Source organism: Phycodurus eques, chromosome 16, assembly GCF_024500275.1.
Source record: "Phycodurus eques isolate BA_2022a chromosome 16, UOR_Pequ_1.1, whole genome shotgun sequence".
NCBI classification, from domain to species: Eukaryota; Metazoa; Chordata; class Actinopteri; order Syngnathiformes; family Syngnathidae; genus Phycodurus; species Phycodurus eques.
Genome location: NC_084540.1, coordinates 9253489 through 9271908, shown reverse-complemented (window position 1 = coordinate 9271908; position 18420 = coordinate 9253489). Strand labels below are relative to the sequence as shown.

General features: G+C 40.4%; 1 protein-coding gene across 2 annotated transcripts in view; it reads left to right on the top strand.

The window, feature by feature from the left end:
• The first annotated feature begins 4979 nt into the window (after positions 1-4979).
• LOC133415513 (myosin-9-like) overlaps positions 4980-18420 on the top strand; it is a 37795-nt gene continuing 24354 nt past the window's right edge. For both annotated transcript variants that reach the window (XM_061701655.1, XM_061701654.1), the window contains exons 1-3: positions 4980-5221; positions 14600-14931; positions 16550-16706. In XM_061701655.1, the coding sequence (XP_061557639.1) occupies positions 14605-14931; positions 16550-16706 (484 nt within the window). In that variant the 5' untranslated portion in view covers positions 4980-5221; positions 14600-14604. The remainder of the gene's footprint in view (positions 5222-14599; positions 14932-16549; positions 16707-18420) is intronic.

Here is an 18420-nt window from a genome sequence, read left to right as displayed (position 1 = left end):
TGCTGTATTTATATTTAAAACACAACACTGACCTCCAACCTGTTGGGTCTCCACTTGATTCTTTCCGATGTTTTCTGGTTCTACTCTATTTTTCCCATGCTACAAAAACAAATGCTCACTTTAGCCTTAGCGTGATTGTCAAATAACCTCAGATGATATACGAGCAAGGAGACATTTCAACAAAAGAGGGCAAACCGTCAACATTTCCTTCATTCCTGACTCAGTTTTGTGAGTCAACGTGTCTTATCACTCCTTCCTTTGTACTGATTATCAAAGAGCAGGAAGATGTTGAAGGAAGGAAAAAGTGACCGCTGTTGCCTCCTATTTGTTTATTTGACTTTGTAACATTTTGGGGTTTCACAAACATCTTTTGCATTGCAATATATGTAGTTTGTATGGAATGAATGTAGCTTGGGAGGATTAGTTGCAGCAATGACTGGTATTGTGTTTGCAAGGAAGGCTCACCTTCTTGTGTGTGTGTTGAATTTTTTTTCATTGTAGGTCAGGTGTGTGGGCAAAGCTTTAGTATTTGGGTCAGACAAGAGTGCTAAAGTTGACGGGCGGGTGTGGCTACAGCTGACACTATGTTCTTCATTTTGCACAATCCAGTGAGATCCAATAGAAGACCTGAGGCACATAGTCTGCCCTGGAAAAGATATGATTGGAGGCTCAGTTTTGATTCACAGAGGTATTAATTCATCAACGTTTAATATTGTGGATTTCGTTTGCAATGGTGTAGAACAGTCAGAAGACTGACTTAAAATTACAACCTGAATTCTAATATTTGTAACATGAAAAATAATGTAATTTATTCCCAACAATCTACTCTATTGTCTTCATTTCATGGTGTTTCTCTTGGTTGCACTGCTCCAGTACATATGTTGGATTAGTTTGTTGTTGTTTTTGTCCAATCAGATTTAAGCCTGTATGTGCTGCCTTGTCAATCTAATATGCCCCTGGACTTCGGAATCAGTAGTGCTGCCCAATGTAACTTAAACTATTAGCAATGAGGCTATTTCTTTAAGCAGTCAGAATTAAAATTTGTCCTTACTGGGACAGCCATGGTCAGAGAGCTATTCCTTGATGACATCAGCATTTTTCCCTCCTCTAGTTAGTTGGAGCAAAAATTGTCACAGCCAACTTTGACAGGCAAAACACCTCTGTAGCAATCTACACAAATTAATACATTTGATAATCAGCATCTCTGGGGAGTATGATGTATTTTATTTTTAAAATATATGTTTCTTCATGTTATTCGATACATTCTGAACTGCTGCAGATGAAGTTCATGGCACAGTTGTGTTCTATTATATTGCGTTTTTTTGTATATTATTGATGGTTTCTATACTTGCAATGTGATAGTGTTGGTATTAAGCAGTAGTAAATAGACAGTAAATAGACTAGCTGCATGCAAGAGGCTAGAGATTCTCATCGCCACACTGACGCATGAATGGCCACACACATGCAGTAATTTTATAGAGAGCGAGAATGGTCACTGAGTTAACATGCAAGCCGTTGGACGTGTTTACACTGAATGGGTTCCTTTCTCCCTGACTGCAGGATATAATAGCTTGACACACCCTGAATGACAGACACACCCTTCTGCTAGTAGTATAACCAAGGGAAGGCAAAAGGGAGACTGGTTCACAGTGCAGAGGAGGAGGAGGAAAGAGATGGTGAGGTCAGATGTATGTCTCCATATTTGGTCATCCCATGCCTTCATCTTCATCCTGTGTTACTTGCTGTGCCCAGAAGTATTTGTTATTGTGTCTTTTGCCATTGTGCTATTGTGCAACAAACTCGCACTTGTGACTGTTTGTCAGCAGAATTACGCAAACATTTGTGAGGGAGTTTTACGCATGTGGTGGAACATGAATTTAGGAAGTGTGTGTAAATCAAGTCTGGTGCAGATCATTTGTATGTTATTTTTTTTAAATTTAATTTGGGTTCATGTACCATTGGGAAATGGTCTTTGACAATACATTAACCTCGCTGGAAACAAGGACGTCGGCGATATAATAGTCCACAGTTTTGAACTCTCTCCAAACGTAACTTTCACTTAGCCTTGGAGGAGGTCTGTGTCCTTTTAGTTTTATTTTTCAAACCAGCTTCCATGTCAAAGTTGCTCATTCTGTTGAGAGCTGTTTTCTTCCACTCCTCCTCCCTTGTCCCTTTCCCTGTCTGGTCCAGCTCAAGCAATATAACAAGCCAACCTTTGACCCACCAGCTGACATGTCAAATATTTCCCATCTAGCCCAGCGAGAAACAGAGTGCGATTTATTGATTTTTCCACACAGTGCAGGCATACTGAATGTTCAGTGTTGTGTTCCACATACATGCGATGCTCTGTAACTAAACGTATATGAAAACACAGACACATTCCTCCCCATAATGGCACATAGCACATTGTTCAGAAAATGTGATTTTCCAGTGTTTGTCGGGAAATGCCAGTCACACCTGAGGCTCCCCCTCTAACATAATGTAACTGAAGAATACAGTATAGAGTAGCCATTTGTTAAATAATAGCACTCATTGACGCAATAGTCACAACTTGTTGTTCATCCGAGGAACATTGCAACATCATCATCTGGTTTGCATTTGGAATCAACTCTAATATTGGATAGAACAACTTGTTTATTCAAGACACATTACATTTGCACAGTTCTCCCTCTTTCATCCAAGTTCTCACATGTCCCAAACTGTAACTTTAATTATCCCCAACTGATCAAAAGTGTTGATTCATTAATCCCTGTTTCACAATGTGTAAGCAAACTCTTTTTTATTTTCCACCGTTAATGTCTCCCTGCTGGTTGTGGCATTTGTACTGGCACTGGGCCAGCAGTTCCACTTGGCCCAGTCTTGGCCCAGGAGAATATCTGAGGTAAACAAGTTCAAGATGAACTGTTGTATTTATTGTAAACTTTAAAAGCGTTATTACTTTCATCTTTGTTATTTTTTCAACAATCACATATTTCTTTCTTTATTCTTTCTTCCACTAGGTTGAAATATTTTTTTTATACCTTTAAATCAATTATTTGTCAAATGTGGTTACTTTTAACATGGATCCACCTGCGCAAGCATGCAAGTCATTGCATTATCAGGTGTTTTTGAAGAGAACAAAGAAACCACGACCAAGTCAGGCAGTATTATGATGTCTGACTATAATTTCCCTCCCTAACATTAATTAGTTGATCACCTGAAGCAGTTCCCATGTAGTGTTTACATGACTGGGCATGCACGTTGGCTCACCTGTCTGACTGACAAAACTGGGAGGGTGATGCTCTTAACTACAACACTTCTCATAAGAGGTGGTCCAAAACAGGTGGAAAAAATGTTTTACCGAAAACTGTCCATAGCAGTGCATAAGCGTGTGAATGGTTGTTTACATGTGCCCTGTGATTGGCTGGCGACCAGTCCAGGTGGTACCGTGGCACTTGCCCAAAGTCAGTTGGGACTTCGGCTCCAGCTCAGCCGTGACCCTAAGGAGGACAAGTGTTGTAGAAGATGAATGGATGGATATGTTAGGAATATTGTACTTCGTACAAAACAGATGTAACATTAGTTACTGATAGTGCAGTTAGTGGTTTGCTCGCCTGACTACAGTGCAGGCAGTGTGGGTTTGTATTCAGGATGGAATGGTTGTCTCTCTCTATATGTGCCGTAATTGACTAGTGAACATTCCAAGGTGCAGTCTGACTTTCGCCCGAAGTCAGTCGGGATAGGCAAAGCTCTCAACCCTGTACTGGATAAGTGGTATATAAAAGATAGCTAGGTAGATAGGTAGGGTTATTTGATTAGCATTGATGGTTAGATTACTTGGATTAGTACATATTAAATGAAAAAATATTGACTAAAACAGGAAAGCATTATAGATTGAATGTACGTAACTTGAACACTGACATTAGCTTGTTTATGAGTCACATTATCCACACAAACAAGAAAATCCCTGCTGAGGTGTAACTGAATCTTGACCAGGTTTGTGTACATTGATTTGCTGTTTTTGATGACCCCTTGCCCCTATTTTGCCAGGCCAAAAAGAAATCTCCCAACATATGAGGTGGAGCACATTTTGCCCAGCTATCCCAGCTGACTTTGGACAAGAATTGGGCTAAACCATGGACTGGTCGCCAGACAATCGCAGGGCACATATAGACAAACGACCATTCACATTCACGATTTATTTAATTTAATTAATTTAGAACAGGGTCCAAACCTTTTTAAGCATGTCTACCTACCTATCTGTATCTTCATGTGGCCCTAGAATGAAAAAGTTGTTACACCCCTGATTTTGAGTCTTCAATGAACCTAACCTGCATGTATTCGGAATATGCGAGAAAGTTTAAATACCTTCAGAAATTCCACACATGCACAGGAAAAACATGCAAACTTCACACATGAAGGTCAGAGTCAAGATTCAAACCCTGAACCTCAGAACTGTGAGGCACATCGCGCTAACCAGTACGTCACCAAACTACAGCTTTCATATGATGCCAATGAAACAACTAAAATTTTCTTGTCTACAATCATTTGTGGAGCTTTAATTCACGTTATACATTTGAGGTATTCACATAACCCAGTCATTGAAAAGTGGTAGCAGACTGGACTCATGACAGCAACTGGTTTTGACTGATCATTGTGGTCAGACAAGACCCTGTTGACACATAGGGGGGATCTGGATGATGCAGTCCCCTCTTGAGAGTGAATGCTACTTATATGGTCATAACAATTCTTACTATGCACATACCTTTCTCATTAAACACGCCTTATCTCAACCTATTCCTCCTCCTCTCGGTTTTTTCAAGTTCAGCTTTTTTTTTTTTTTCTTTTTTTTTTTTGCTGGCTTGTTTTCCCCGCCCTCCTGTTGTCAATCAGGTTTTTGAGAGGACGTGATTGGTCCGCGGGGTAACGCTAGCAAATAAGCGACAGCCGTTGATCAAAGGGGCGGATTCAACATGGCCGGTGCCCGCCTCGACTTCCACCGTACCCCAGTGGGCAACGTACTCAACTGAAGTTGCACGAACCAGTGAGCTGCAAGTGGAAGAGGGAGGGCAGAAGGGAACAAACGATAGACAAGCAGAGAAAGAGAGAGAGGAAACGATTGCTTGTAGTGTAGCTTCAACAACCGGCGAAGCTGCGGCAGTCGACTGGAAGAAAGAAAGTTTGACTCACGTCGACGCCGACTGAGCCACCATTCTGAAAGCGTCTTGTACCTTTTAAACAGGTAATAATTTACGACTTCATGTTCTTGCTGCGGTGCTCCTCCACAATTAATTCAATTTCCCGTCACTCTAGCATTCGAACCAGGAAGCTGGGCATGCTAGTCCATTACGCCGCTGGCTTGGGGTGGCACCACATGGAACAGATTTTTTTTTTTTTTTATGTTAGAGTGTGACTTGAGTCAACCGTCAAACTCCTGACACAAATGTTAGTATACCTAACTTTATGTACTAACTTGTATGTTTCGTTATATGTGAGGTGCAAGAAGTCAATTGTAGCATCCGCGTTGTGGCAGCTGGCGCGAGCTAAACTAAAAGCCACAAGGGCAGGGGCAGGAAGTGATTCGCCTGAATGAGGCTGGCCGGCGAACAGTTTCAGCCCAACTGGGATGGAAATAAAACGGAAGGTGCATATCGTCTCCGTCGAGTGTATTATTAAGTGCACTATTATTTAGTGGTTGAACTTGGGTCCCGAGTGTGGTCAGTAACGTGTCGGTCTGGCGACATGACGTCACTAGTTCACCGGACGACCAAGCCCAACCCTCCCCGAAGCGTGTCACCTCAATGTCGGACGGCGCAGTTTTTATTTTATTTATTTATTTTTTAACAACTGATGTTAAATGCCAGGGTCTCAGTGGCGCACGAATACATTAGTCATTTATTTGGCTCGAGGTTAATTTGAATGATTGTCCTTATGTCCCCCTTATGTAGATGCTCCTCTTGTTGCAATATAGCATGGGTACCAGTTTGCGGATCGTAATTATGCTGTGCAATTATCCATGCTATAATGGTAATATGTTACTACCGTATTGTTGTTTCTTTGCTAGAATTCAGTGAAGCCCTAATCAATAGAATTGCTTCCACCTGAATATGTTCCATTTGTGTCATGTTTCCCAACTTTTTCTCTCGTTTCCCTCCCCCCCCCCCCCCTAAGTGTAGACGGAACATTGCTCAAAGATTTTAGACCTGAAGAACAATTTTTGTCATTCAAATGTGTGTGTGTATATATATATATATGTATATATATATATTTTTTTTAATTAATTTATTTATTTTACTCATCCGACGATGCAGATTTTGCCGACTTTGACCGCAAGTGTAGGTGGTAAAAATGCTCAAATTAGGCCCGCTTGACAGTAGGTGTGTCCCTCACTTTGAGAATTTATCTTCAAACCCCTTATTTAGCACTAAAATAAACATTTGGCAAGTTTGGTGTTTTGCAAATTGAAAGCAGGTGAATGCACATATGGGTTTGTAGGCAGTGACTTAAAATTATAATGCAAATTATCTTCAGTAAAAACCAGTTTGTCTCGTCACGTTTGGTCCATCTTGCTATGGGTCTGGTATTTTTTTTACACATTAATCTAAAATGTTAAATGGCTTTGAAAATTTTTAACAAGCCAATGTTTAATAACTCAAAAGACATGCAGGTTTAAAAAATATATATATTTTCCTGAAAAGTAATTGCTTTGGAGCTCCGACAATTGTACTCGACAGCAACGTCCAGTTAGATTGCACATCTATTTTCACATATGGTTGCAAACGCATACTTGGTATGCTTCCAAACATGACTTCACAGCCAGTACATTTAATTTATTTTAATGGTTTGTGTTTGTAGTCTCGGGGAGGGTGGAGAGTGGCACCTTTTTTGCCTTCAGGGGTATAATCAGAAAGTCTTAATTTCCGCTTTCTGCCTACATGTTTTTATACCAGTGTGCAGTCACCACATTAAAGGCATTTTCATGCGTTATTTGGTGAATGATAGTGAAAATGTCATTACAGTTGCTAAATTATACAAATGTGTGTGTTAAGCAATGGCCTGGCAATATCCTATGAATCTATTTGCCTACTTGTGATGTACTGTAGTTTTATTACCTTGTAGAATACTTAGTTTTATTCTGTTGCATCCTGGTGTTTCAAATCATGAAATTCACAGTTATATTGTGCAATGGATTTTCTAGAGGCAAGCACTTTTCCCACTTTTAATGCTCTTCTTGAGTGAAGCCCCCTGCTGAGATGTTGGCATTCACCCCTTTGTGTGTTAGCTGTGTCTGTACTGAAGACCACCTAGGAGATGTTCATTATGTGTGGGCAAAATCTAAATGCAGACATGCACAAAAAGTTTTTACTTTTGTCATGGCTTTCTGTATTTACAGGGCAGTTGTACTCCTGGCTTGATTGTTTCTTTGAATGTAGCAACTACAATAAGTATGGAGTTTGCGGCCGTTATTCATAGTTGTCGCAAGGTTGCGCTTTGGAGTTTCTATTCTTTTGATGTGCTCACTTCTTGTGATATCTTTAACAGAACAGATAACCAGATAATGTCAGCAGATAGAACTAACTTGTGCCAGAACTGTTGAGAGATTAATGGGTAGGGCCATGTCAATCATGCTTTTTAGGGCGGCACATAATGATTATTTTTTTACTATGGGTTCGTCATTGATTTGAAATGAAATGCTTTAAGAATGTCATTTTAATGAATTGCCTGAGATAAAAATAATTGTTGTCCACGTTCACACACTTGGAATCTGCATGCTTTTTAAAGAAATGTGTACACATTGCTTTGACCATACTATAGTTGCTGTAAAATCCATTTATTGTTTTTATCGTAGTCCTTGTGGGTAACGTTTAATAGTGAGTAATGTTGATGCACCAGTTTCTGACAAGACCTGTTAACTGAAATATATTCATGCAAGCAAAACCTTTGTCATAAGGTTCTTGGTTTCTAGCATCAGCTTATATTTTAAAGAAGAACAGTGGTTAGCTATAGGAAGTTGCTCTACTTCCACACAGATTGTCGCTCTGGCATAACTCCTCCAGCCAGCATTATTCTCCTCAGTACAACAATGGCAGTGAAACGGGTGTTCAGAACACCTCATTAAAATACATTACAATAGATTTTATTCATTTAATTTTCCTTATAGTTGAAGAAAAAAATTGTCAAATGCTGAATCAGTAGTCAAAACATGTATTTCCGATGATGAAAGATGGTTTCAGTGTTATATTATTATTATTTTTTTCTATACTAATTGAAAACAGAAATATACAGTTGTTCACAAATGTGGGGCTCCTTATTCAGATGCCAAACAACCACTGTTTTTAATCTATTTTATTCTCTTCAGAAATCTGTGGCCTGATTGACATGAAGAGCATCATTAAAAACCGCTCACAGACGTATAGTATCATGTTTGCTCTAGGTTTCCGTGTTTTAGTCCACACTTTTTTTTCTTGCATTTCCTTGTCTCAGTCTGTCCTCTTTTCTTCTGTTTCCTTCACCCCTGGCTGTCTTCCTCTACTTGTTCATTTTTTTTGGTTGTTGTTCCCACTAGCCCATCCCATCCTTTCCTTTATCCTCCCCCACACAATGCGCACCTGTATGGTTTGAAAAGAGGCCAACAATACCAGGAAATGTTTGCACTCACTGAAACCACACTGTTGAGCGTTCTTGGCAGCAAAGATGGACTATGGACATGCTTTGCTTTGTGGAATAAGACATGACGCAATGCATCATCAGAGATAAGGGACCTACAGAAAAGTCCTTTCTGTGCTTCCAATTGAATGAGTTGAGATCAGTTTTGAAAGTGAGAGCTACTTCTTGGGTACTGATTAATGCAATGGGCTATCAGTTTGATGCACACTTCTGAAATAACAGATTTGCTCAAATTAACTTATTATTAGCTATCTCCATTATGATTTCTCACAGTAAGTACCAGCAATGATTTAACAAGGTAAGAAATGGATAAATATCAATATGCAACTCATTAAATCTCTGCAAATGTTAAAATTCTCAAATTATCATTCCTAGGAAATCACAATGTCCCATCACTGTTGCGCTATTTTTAGAACAGGCCCACAGGCTACTCATGTAGACCTTGGTATCCACAATGTTGGTGAATCCTAGTCTAAATGGTGATGTTGGACTAGGTTATACACAAACTTGGACAGCATTTTCTAACCCTCCAAACAACGAGGCTAATGGTGGGAAAGAAGCATAAATGTATTACAGAAGATGTTGAAAATTGAATAACTTTTGTGTGTGAAATGTGCACCTGGCATGTCTACATGTTCTGTAGAGGTTAATGCTTTTGGAGATTATGCAACGTGTCCACTGCTGATGCCGAACTTCTGAAAGCATGCTTCATCATGAGACTTGTTTCTGACTCTACTGGATGTGACATGTCAGCTGAATGAGGTCTAAGCATATTGTTTAATGAGATTATGGTTCAAATGATAATACAACACTCATCTGTTTGCCGTCTTCACATACTGATAGGGAGTAGCCCAGATAAAGGCTGCAGGTGATAAGGCTAAAGTTCAAAACAATAATTCAGAAGGGTGGAGGAGGATAAAGCGGTCAGGTAATAAACGCTAGCCAAGATGTGCCCATGCTGCGTTCCTCTCACAAAAATGTGATTCTAAATCCTCCTCTTCATTCTTTCATGATCTGTTTGGACACTTTATTTATATAATGGCCAATACAGTTGGTTTATACATTTGCAGTAACTCCTGTTAAATAGATCACTTGTGTATTCAGTGTCGTAATCAGAGAAATATACTGTAAGTAGAGTGGGCCTTGTAAATTATGTTCTTATTAGACCAAACACCCTCTTGGCAATTAGTACCCATCCAGTCTTTTATTCATCAGCAAAGGTGTTGAAGAACAGTGCTTTTATTTATATATTTAAGACTAGTGTTTTAAAAGTCTGATCTGGCCTGGATGGCATGTTTGGTAGAGACTACTGCACATCATACTCACACATCAGTCATTCACATGTAAAACTTTGTCAAATAAGATTTCTATTCTTGATTCTTGGCATGTAACTGTTGAAACACAACACGTTCTCTTTTTTTTCTTCTCCATGAGGCAATCGTCTGTTGACCTATTAGTGAATTATGCTGTTATATCCTAACAGTGTGACAAAACGTGGTGTGGTGTAGCATACATTTATTATTCTGACACCCTGTGAAATTGAAAGAACAAAAATTAAGTAGGCAAATACTGCTTGCTGGAAACTGAGCTTAATGTTGATGGCATCTGCCAGTTTACCGTTCAAGTGGTCTTGGTTTTAGAGGAATGTGGAAAGTAATGTGGGAAGGGATGTAGAGCTCTTATGCAGAAAAGTCATTTTCCAGCCAGGTCTACATTTCAGTGTGTGCCCAAGAAAATGCCACATATCCCTCAAATCTCTATACAATGAATTTCCGCAAATAGCAGAATAGTTTTCAGTTTAGTTCCTCCCTGGTTTTCGACTTGCCTCACCTTGTCACTTTCAGGGTAGTCAAGGTCAGATATGTGACACTATAATGAATTATTACCGAATACTTTGCAGTTGCTTTTTGGCAACTCCCCCCTGCATGAAACTAATCCGGCAGTTGGTAGATCATGAAATGCAAGTTCTTAACACTGAAGGCACTACATTCTTTTTTGGTATGCACAAATGAGGACCACAAATGAAACCGAGCAGTGTAAAAGTATGCATAGTATGAGAAGAAAGGGATAGTTTGAGTCATTGTTTTGATCCAAGTTGCTGGGAACACAGCAGTATTGACACTACTGTTAATATGCCTATCAGTGGGACAGTCAGTTCGACACTACCATGTAGCCTTCAGCTGGAGCAGAATGGGCGTTGCAAAAGTATGACTGTACATGGTCATTCTGAGGTAGAAGGCGTCACGACCCCTGGTTATTACAGTAACTCAAGGAAGTCAATGAGGCGGAAAGGAATGACTCTGATGGGACTCGTATGGGCTCCGTTTCCAGACCGACGTTGACCTGCTTTCTCATTGGAGCAATTGGGACCTATATGATGTTCAGGAGCCATTTCCTTTGCCTTTGCTCGCCTTCGTTCTCCCACATTTTCTCAAGGCCCTGCTCTTTTTTTGTGCTGTGTTCTCTGAGTTTGATTTCCAAAGCTACCCTTTTCTTACTTCCTCTTGCTGTTTTATGGTTCTTCTTTATAGTTTTATTCATTTGACCATATTTTAGTTGCACAGATGTTTGTGTAATAATCATGTTTACACCTTAATTTTTTAACCAATGGTTGGTCTCTGGATCAGTGTCCCACCAAATGCCAGTTAATGAGTAATGTTGCCTCTAACCTCATGAAATAGGAGTAGGGCTGACAGTGCAAGATGACAAGGATTTGGGAAATTGTAAAAAATGTTTCCTGATTCATCCTGTAGGGTCCACCAGCAGGAAGGCTCCTGTCTGAGCCAACAATTATGTTTGGGTGGGTTTCAATACTGTTTTGGCTACTGTTCTAATTCAATTCAAGGTAAGGTCCAGATCTACAGCTGTCTGATAGGAGTGCTTTATTCCTCGTCTTTTCAATGTAGAGCAGCCCTGGTCAAATTAGCTGTCAGCTATTTTCGTCTTAAGGCATTCTCTTGAGATGTAGTTTGAAATGTGTCACTGAATTTTCTGTGTCAAACGCGTGCAGTAGAAATCAACAGAATGACTTTTACATACTACTTGTATATATTTTTGCCGCAACATGACCCAGGTTTGTCTGCACAGAAGGATACCAAACATTATTACAGCGACCATTTTTTTTTTACAGTGGAAATGGGTCAAAAGTAACAACCTAACAGCACAGTTTTCTGCATAACATTGTCCAAATGCGCAGTCTCTTGAGAATGAGTTTGGTTCACATTTTTGTAATGACCTTGTCGTTGCCTTTTAACCTTTAGGCTTTGAGGCTGCAAGCTGCTGAATTGTTTACATTTAATGATTGCAACTTATTGTATGTTTGGCATATTTAAAACACAGTTCTCTAAAACAAATGCAGAATTATGGATAAGCTCATTTTATTTTTTTAACCATCAACCTCACTCAAATAAATCATGTCCTCTCTACAACCTGGCTAGTGTGCATTTGATGCAATTGTACCACAGATTGGTGAGTGCGTTTTTAAGAGTAAAGGAAGTAGAGCATCAAGAGCAAGGATCTTGCCGTCTATTGGATCAATGCAGTTTCACAATGGGTGTGCCTCGGCTACCCTCAGAGTTAATGGGACAGATTTAGCTGTTGAAGCCACAACCTGATATGTGTGTGGAAATGAGATTACAAAAACATGACGGATGTTCAGAGAAAGATGGTCTGAGGCAGGGAGGAGGCCTAGTAGATAAAGTACAGACATTTGTGGAATTTGTCTCTCCCTGATAGAGAGTGTTAGTATGGCAGGAATGCGACCCTGAAAAGACTGGATAAACAGTAGAGCGTGGTCGGTGTACAGGGTGGGGGATGCTAGTCTTATGGCGAGAGACAGAAGTGGTTTTGAAGGCCTAGAAAAGGCGTATAGAACCAACTGAGAGCAACAGCATCACCAGTTTCCCCTCTGTAGTTTCACAGGATGTGGGCGTCCAACAAGAGTTGGATTTAGGCAGTTTTAGCAGTGATGGATTTCAGCTGCAGCCTTGGGAGGTTGATGGGAGGATAGGGGGAGGTATAGGTCATGAGAAGAATGCCGCTCCCTCTGCTTTCTTTCTCACAGATCAGGGTTAATGTGGTGGAACGGGTGCAACCCTGTTAAATGAAAATGACTTGCTCTGAAACGACATCAAGGGTCTGTCACCTTTTGAGTAAAGATGAGTTTATTTTTTCCCCTAATATGTCGCCGAAGATGATCATCTTTAAATGTCAGAACTACATTAAAAACCAGTTAATGACAAAATTGGCTGAATCTCAACTTGCATTATGGTACAGTGTTTGGGAGGGTTAATGTTTATGAAGTTGACCCTTTGGAGGGCAAAATTGTCAATACATGACTTGACACTAGAAATGTTCTCAATTTGAATTTTTTTTTCTTTTAATAAAAGTGTGTGACTACAATGTCTACACTGTTTCATAATGTTGAACACGAGAATTTGGCAACAGTATGTGTTCCAGTGGAGCATTTTGCAATGTTAAATTATAGTCCGAGCCCAACATCTGGCCCAAAGTATTGTTTGACGTAATTATCACTAGGTTGCATGGGTCCTCTGATGTTGTTTTCCATGTTTTACATATGATCATAATTATGCAAACTTGCTGGAAGGCAGCTCAGCTGGCTATGCAGGTCAGAGAGCACTGAGATCACCAACAGCACTGGTAGTGTGGGGCACCAATGTATGAGAAAGCAATTGCCAAGAGACTCTTTGCACTAGTTCACTTATTGCTTGCTTTAAGCACACAGGCTTCTTTTCCCTCTGTACTGGTAATACTCGTCGAGTCACTTTCTATTGGAGTTGAACCGGAGCACTCCCTGTCAACAGGCTACTATTTATGAGGTTTTAAGGGTGTAGGTTATATGAAATATGGGTTAGTATGTGCTTTTGAATCACGATTGATCAGAAGAGTGCATATAACTTGTAGACTACATTACTGTCTGAGTGTTTGGGTTTGCAACCTAATATAATGGGTTGGCAATTATCCTTACTCTTGAATCCATCAAAAAACAAAATTTCTTTAACAAGCGTTTGAGGCCCGAAATAAACTAGAATTGGGTTGGGGCATGTTAAAAATGATTTGGTTAATTTGTTTGACCTTTTAACCAATTGGATATTTTAATGTGAACCTGAAATTATTAAAAAAAAAAATTTTTTTAACTGAACTCAAGCAGACATTTCCTGTTGTGCATTGCATCAGTGGCGACCTTTATACACACTCCAAAGATTACCGTATTTTCACGACCATAAGGCGCACCGTATTAAAAGGCGCAGTCTGAGTCACGGGGGTCTATTTCTGTATTTAACACATACATAAGGCGCACCGTATTATTGGGCGCAGGCATGGGAAAACATACGGTAGCATGCATGCACGCTAAAACAATGTTTTAAAAAAGGCAGCGGGAGCAAAACTGAGTTCGGTTGTACTTTATTGAAGTATTTAACAATATACTCGTTATTTTTTGATCAACCCTCGGCTGGCTTGATTGCTACTTTACAAGTGGAGGCTGGCTTGACAGGTGCTATTTACGTACCGGGGGCGGGCCTTTAGCGTCCTCCTTCACGCGCACCCTTCCCCCGTTACGTCCGCCTGCTGTCCTCAACCACGTCCGCTTTTCCTCTGTATAAGCAGCGTGTCGGCATGAAATGCTCAGTCAGTCAAGTGGACCGCTCATCACACAACAACATTGATAGTTTTTGGAACTCTGTGCACACATAAGGCGCACCGCATTATAAGGTGCCCCGTCCATTTTGGAGAAAATTTACCACTTTTAAGTGCGCCTTATGGTCGTGACAATACGGTACATGTGAAAGTAGAAGACGACCAAAAGATATGGTCTGGTAGACTAGCGAAACGTAACCTAGAGTTGATGGTAATCCTATGAATGTTAATTCTATATTACTATACTAATTATAGCCCACTTTCTTCCCGTCTTTTCTTTTCATTTTTGACACAGCTAGCATGGCAGACCCAAACAAGTATCTGTATGCGGACCGGAACCTGATTAACAACCCTCTGGCACAAGCTGACTGGGCCTCCAAGAAGCTAGTATGGGTTCCCTCAGAGCGCCTGGGCTTTGAGGCTGGCTCTTTGAAGGAGGAGCGAGGTGATGAGTGCCTGATTGAGCTGGCAGACTCCGGTAAGAAGATCAGGGTGAATAAGGATGACATCCAGAAGATGAACCCTCCCAAGTTTAGCAAGGTGGAAGACATGGCTGAGCTCACCTGCTTGAACGAAGCCTCTGTACTGCACAACCTGAAGGAGCGATACTATTCTGGACTTATATACGTAAGTATGAGGCACCAGAAGGATTGAATAAATCTGTCACTTATATTTTTACCTATTTGTTTACTACTACTTAATATTGTAACTGTGATACACTACATTAACAAAAGCATTTATTCATTACTCACCCCTTATTTAAAGGCATTTTGGACAATTCTGTGCTTTCAACGTTTGGTAGTTTGTGCATTGGGGCAGTCATGCTGGTACAGAAGAGTATTCCACAAAGCAATACCCGTAAAGGCATGTTTTGATGACGTTGGTGTGGAAGAACTTGAAGAACCCTAACTGCCATCCATTTTCTGAGCCGCTTATCCTCACAAGGGTCACGGGAGTGCCGGACCCTATCCCAGCTATCATCGGGCAGGAGGCGGGGTACACCCTGAACTGGGTGTCAGCCAATCGCAGGGCACACATAAACAAACAACCATTCACACCTACAGGCAATTTAGAGTCTTCAATTAACCGACCATGCATGTTTTGGGGATGTGGGAGGAAATCGGAGTGCCCGGAGAAAACCCACGCAGGCAAGGGGAGAACATGCAAACTCCACACAGGCGGGGCTGGGGATTGAACCCCGGTCATCAGAACTGTGAGGCAGGCACGCTAGCCACTTTCACGCCGAGCCCTGACCTCAACCCCATAAAACACATTTTAGCTGAACAAGACTGTCAATATCAGTTGCCTTTGCTCTTATTGATTTGTGAACCAAAATTACAAAACACTCCAGAGTCTTGAAGAAATATATTTCAGGGGGTTTAACTATTATACTCTTAGGTGGCCATTATAGGAAGAAACTATATATTTATTACCAGTTCGTCTCATGTTGTTTGCTACCCCAACTGTTGTGTGTGTTGCTTTGTGAACAGGAAGCAGAGTTTGATATGTGGACATGGAAAGCTAATGACATTTTAATTGATGTTCATTGTTTATCCCATGTTCTGGACTGTGAATGATTTGGTTTCTATGACCCGGCCCCTGGCCCTTGTTCCCTCCCTTGCTCGCTCTTGAGGTCCAGGCTCCGGTTGGATTGAGTGCCTCAAGGCTCTGAAGGCTCTCATGGGAGAGCTTGTGCTTCCCAGAGGAAAAGATGCCTTATACAGATATCTTGTAATGGCACTGCAGGAATCAGGAAACTTTATTAAAAAATAAATAAATAAAAATCACTCCTGGTAGAACTAGAAAGAGAAACTTGGATGTGGAAGAAAATCTAAGTTGCACTGTTTTTGTGGGTTTAAAGCATGTATTTGATGTTGGTATTGAAGCAGAAATGATTATCCACCGTCAATATTGGATATGACTGAACCTGTCATGTAGCAGTGCTAGTTTACAATGCAATACTTGCTCTTCATTTTGGGTGGGTTTGGCATTACATAACATAGGAGAGGAAAAAATCTGAGTTCATGAGAAAGCCTCAGCTCTGTGCTTAGGGTGGACAGGACGTTTCAGCAAATGAGCCTACTTGTTCAGAACATAAAATACATTTGTAGTCATCAATATTTCACTTCATGCTGATGAATTGCTCAATAAATAGAAATGTTTTCAATGGCATAGTCTCCAGGAGTTAACCAACTTGAAACCCTGTTCAAAAGCTGTTTTTAACTGCATCTTTTCTCTTCTCCAGACATACTCTGGGCTCTTCTGTGTCGTCATTAATCCCTACAAGAACCTGCCAATCTACTCTGAGGAGATTGTTGATATGTACAAGGGAAAGAAGAAACATGAAATGCCACCTCATATCTATGCTATTACTGACATATCTTACAGAAGCATGATGCAGGGTAAGTCACTGGCCCAAACAATTGCCCTTCTGAGTGTTCCATAAGCGAAAACAAAGCCACATGAACAAACAAAAACAGCTGCCAAACAGAATTGGCAGCTGTTGTTTACTGGCGTTGTGGCCCAGTGCAGGCAGATAATGGGACTAACACATTTCCGGGTCACAGATATACAATATTACTGGATCACATTTCAAAAGACCTATGTGGCAGCCATGTTAAATGTGGGGCATTGATGTGGCGCCCATGTGACGCTGGTTATATCTATTGTACATAGAGCAGAGTGAGAGTGGCATGGCTGCCAAGTCTTTGGAGTCTGGAACATGCTATTTTTGTGACAGTAACAATTTTTTTGTCAAGCCGTTTGCCTTTGGCAGCAGATTTGGAACTAGGAAGCACACTAATTCCTCATGGCGCATGAAAGCGACTCTCCTATGATGAGTGTACTGTACGTCAACAATATTACCATGACCAAGCACACCATTGTAAGTTTGGATAAAATGTGAAACTTTCAAACATTATCAAGCTTTTTTTTCTGTTTACGATATTGGAAAAAAATTACATTGCAATTTATTTATTATTTTAAAAATCTGCGACATATATTGTGATGTCAAATAATACAGGATCAGTGTTGGGAAAGTTCATTTTCTACGCGAGCTAGGTCAAAGTTCAGTTCATCGTTCCAAAACGATTTTCTCCTCCAATATGTTGCTGATGGGGTGTTACCCTCAAAATACTGCCTTTTCATTTCTCCATTGTTGCCGCCCATTCAGTCCACATGAGTAGCCAGCTGCAGCCTTTACCCTACAATCTCAAAAACATGAGGAAACACTTGTTGCTTGAAAGGTATTTTTCAAAATGAGGAATTAAAAGAAAAACGGGAATTTTGTCCTTAACATGCAAACAAAACGCGCAACACAGTATGACTGGAACAATGGGGAAAGAACATTAACTTTGCATTCCTCGCAGCTTTGGCTGACTATATTAACAAAATAATTAATCTCTTATATTACAAAACAAAATAAATTCCGTATCATCAGTGTGATCATAGTGTTTTAACTAAAGCATTCTGATACAACCGATAATTTTCCTAGTAATCCATTTTTACAATTATGTACTGTATTACAAAAGCACACATTCGCTCCCATTTACACAGTGTCCCTGAACGCACTTCGCTCACTCGCGCAGCTGCTGTACCTGCCTACAGTCGTTTCATTCTGAAGAGTGAAATGCAGCAGGTGTACATTGTGTTCCGCATCTTTTTTCAGAGTTATCCTACAAGGAGAAAAGTATAAAACATTGAGTTGTTCCGTGTGTTGTTTGAAGCGTTATAGATTTACTGTAACATGGGTGCTAATCTTATTAGAATGTCCCATCAGGTCCCGCCGCTTGTCACTTTTAATATTAGTTGATTCACTGCATGTTACTGTACACCAACATCTTAGCACACACTGTAATGTGACTATTACGCGCACGTACATCGCGATGACGATCCAGCAGGTGTACATTGTTTTCCGCGTCCTTTTTCATAGTTATCCTACAAGGAGAAAAGTATACAACATTCTGAGTTGTTCCGTGTGTTGTTTGAAGCGTTAGAGATTTACTGTAACATGGTGCTAATCTTATTAGAATATCCCATCAGGTCCCTCTGCTTGTCACTTTTAATATTAGTTGATTCACTGCATGTTACAGGACACCAATATCTGAGCACACACTG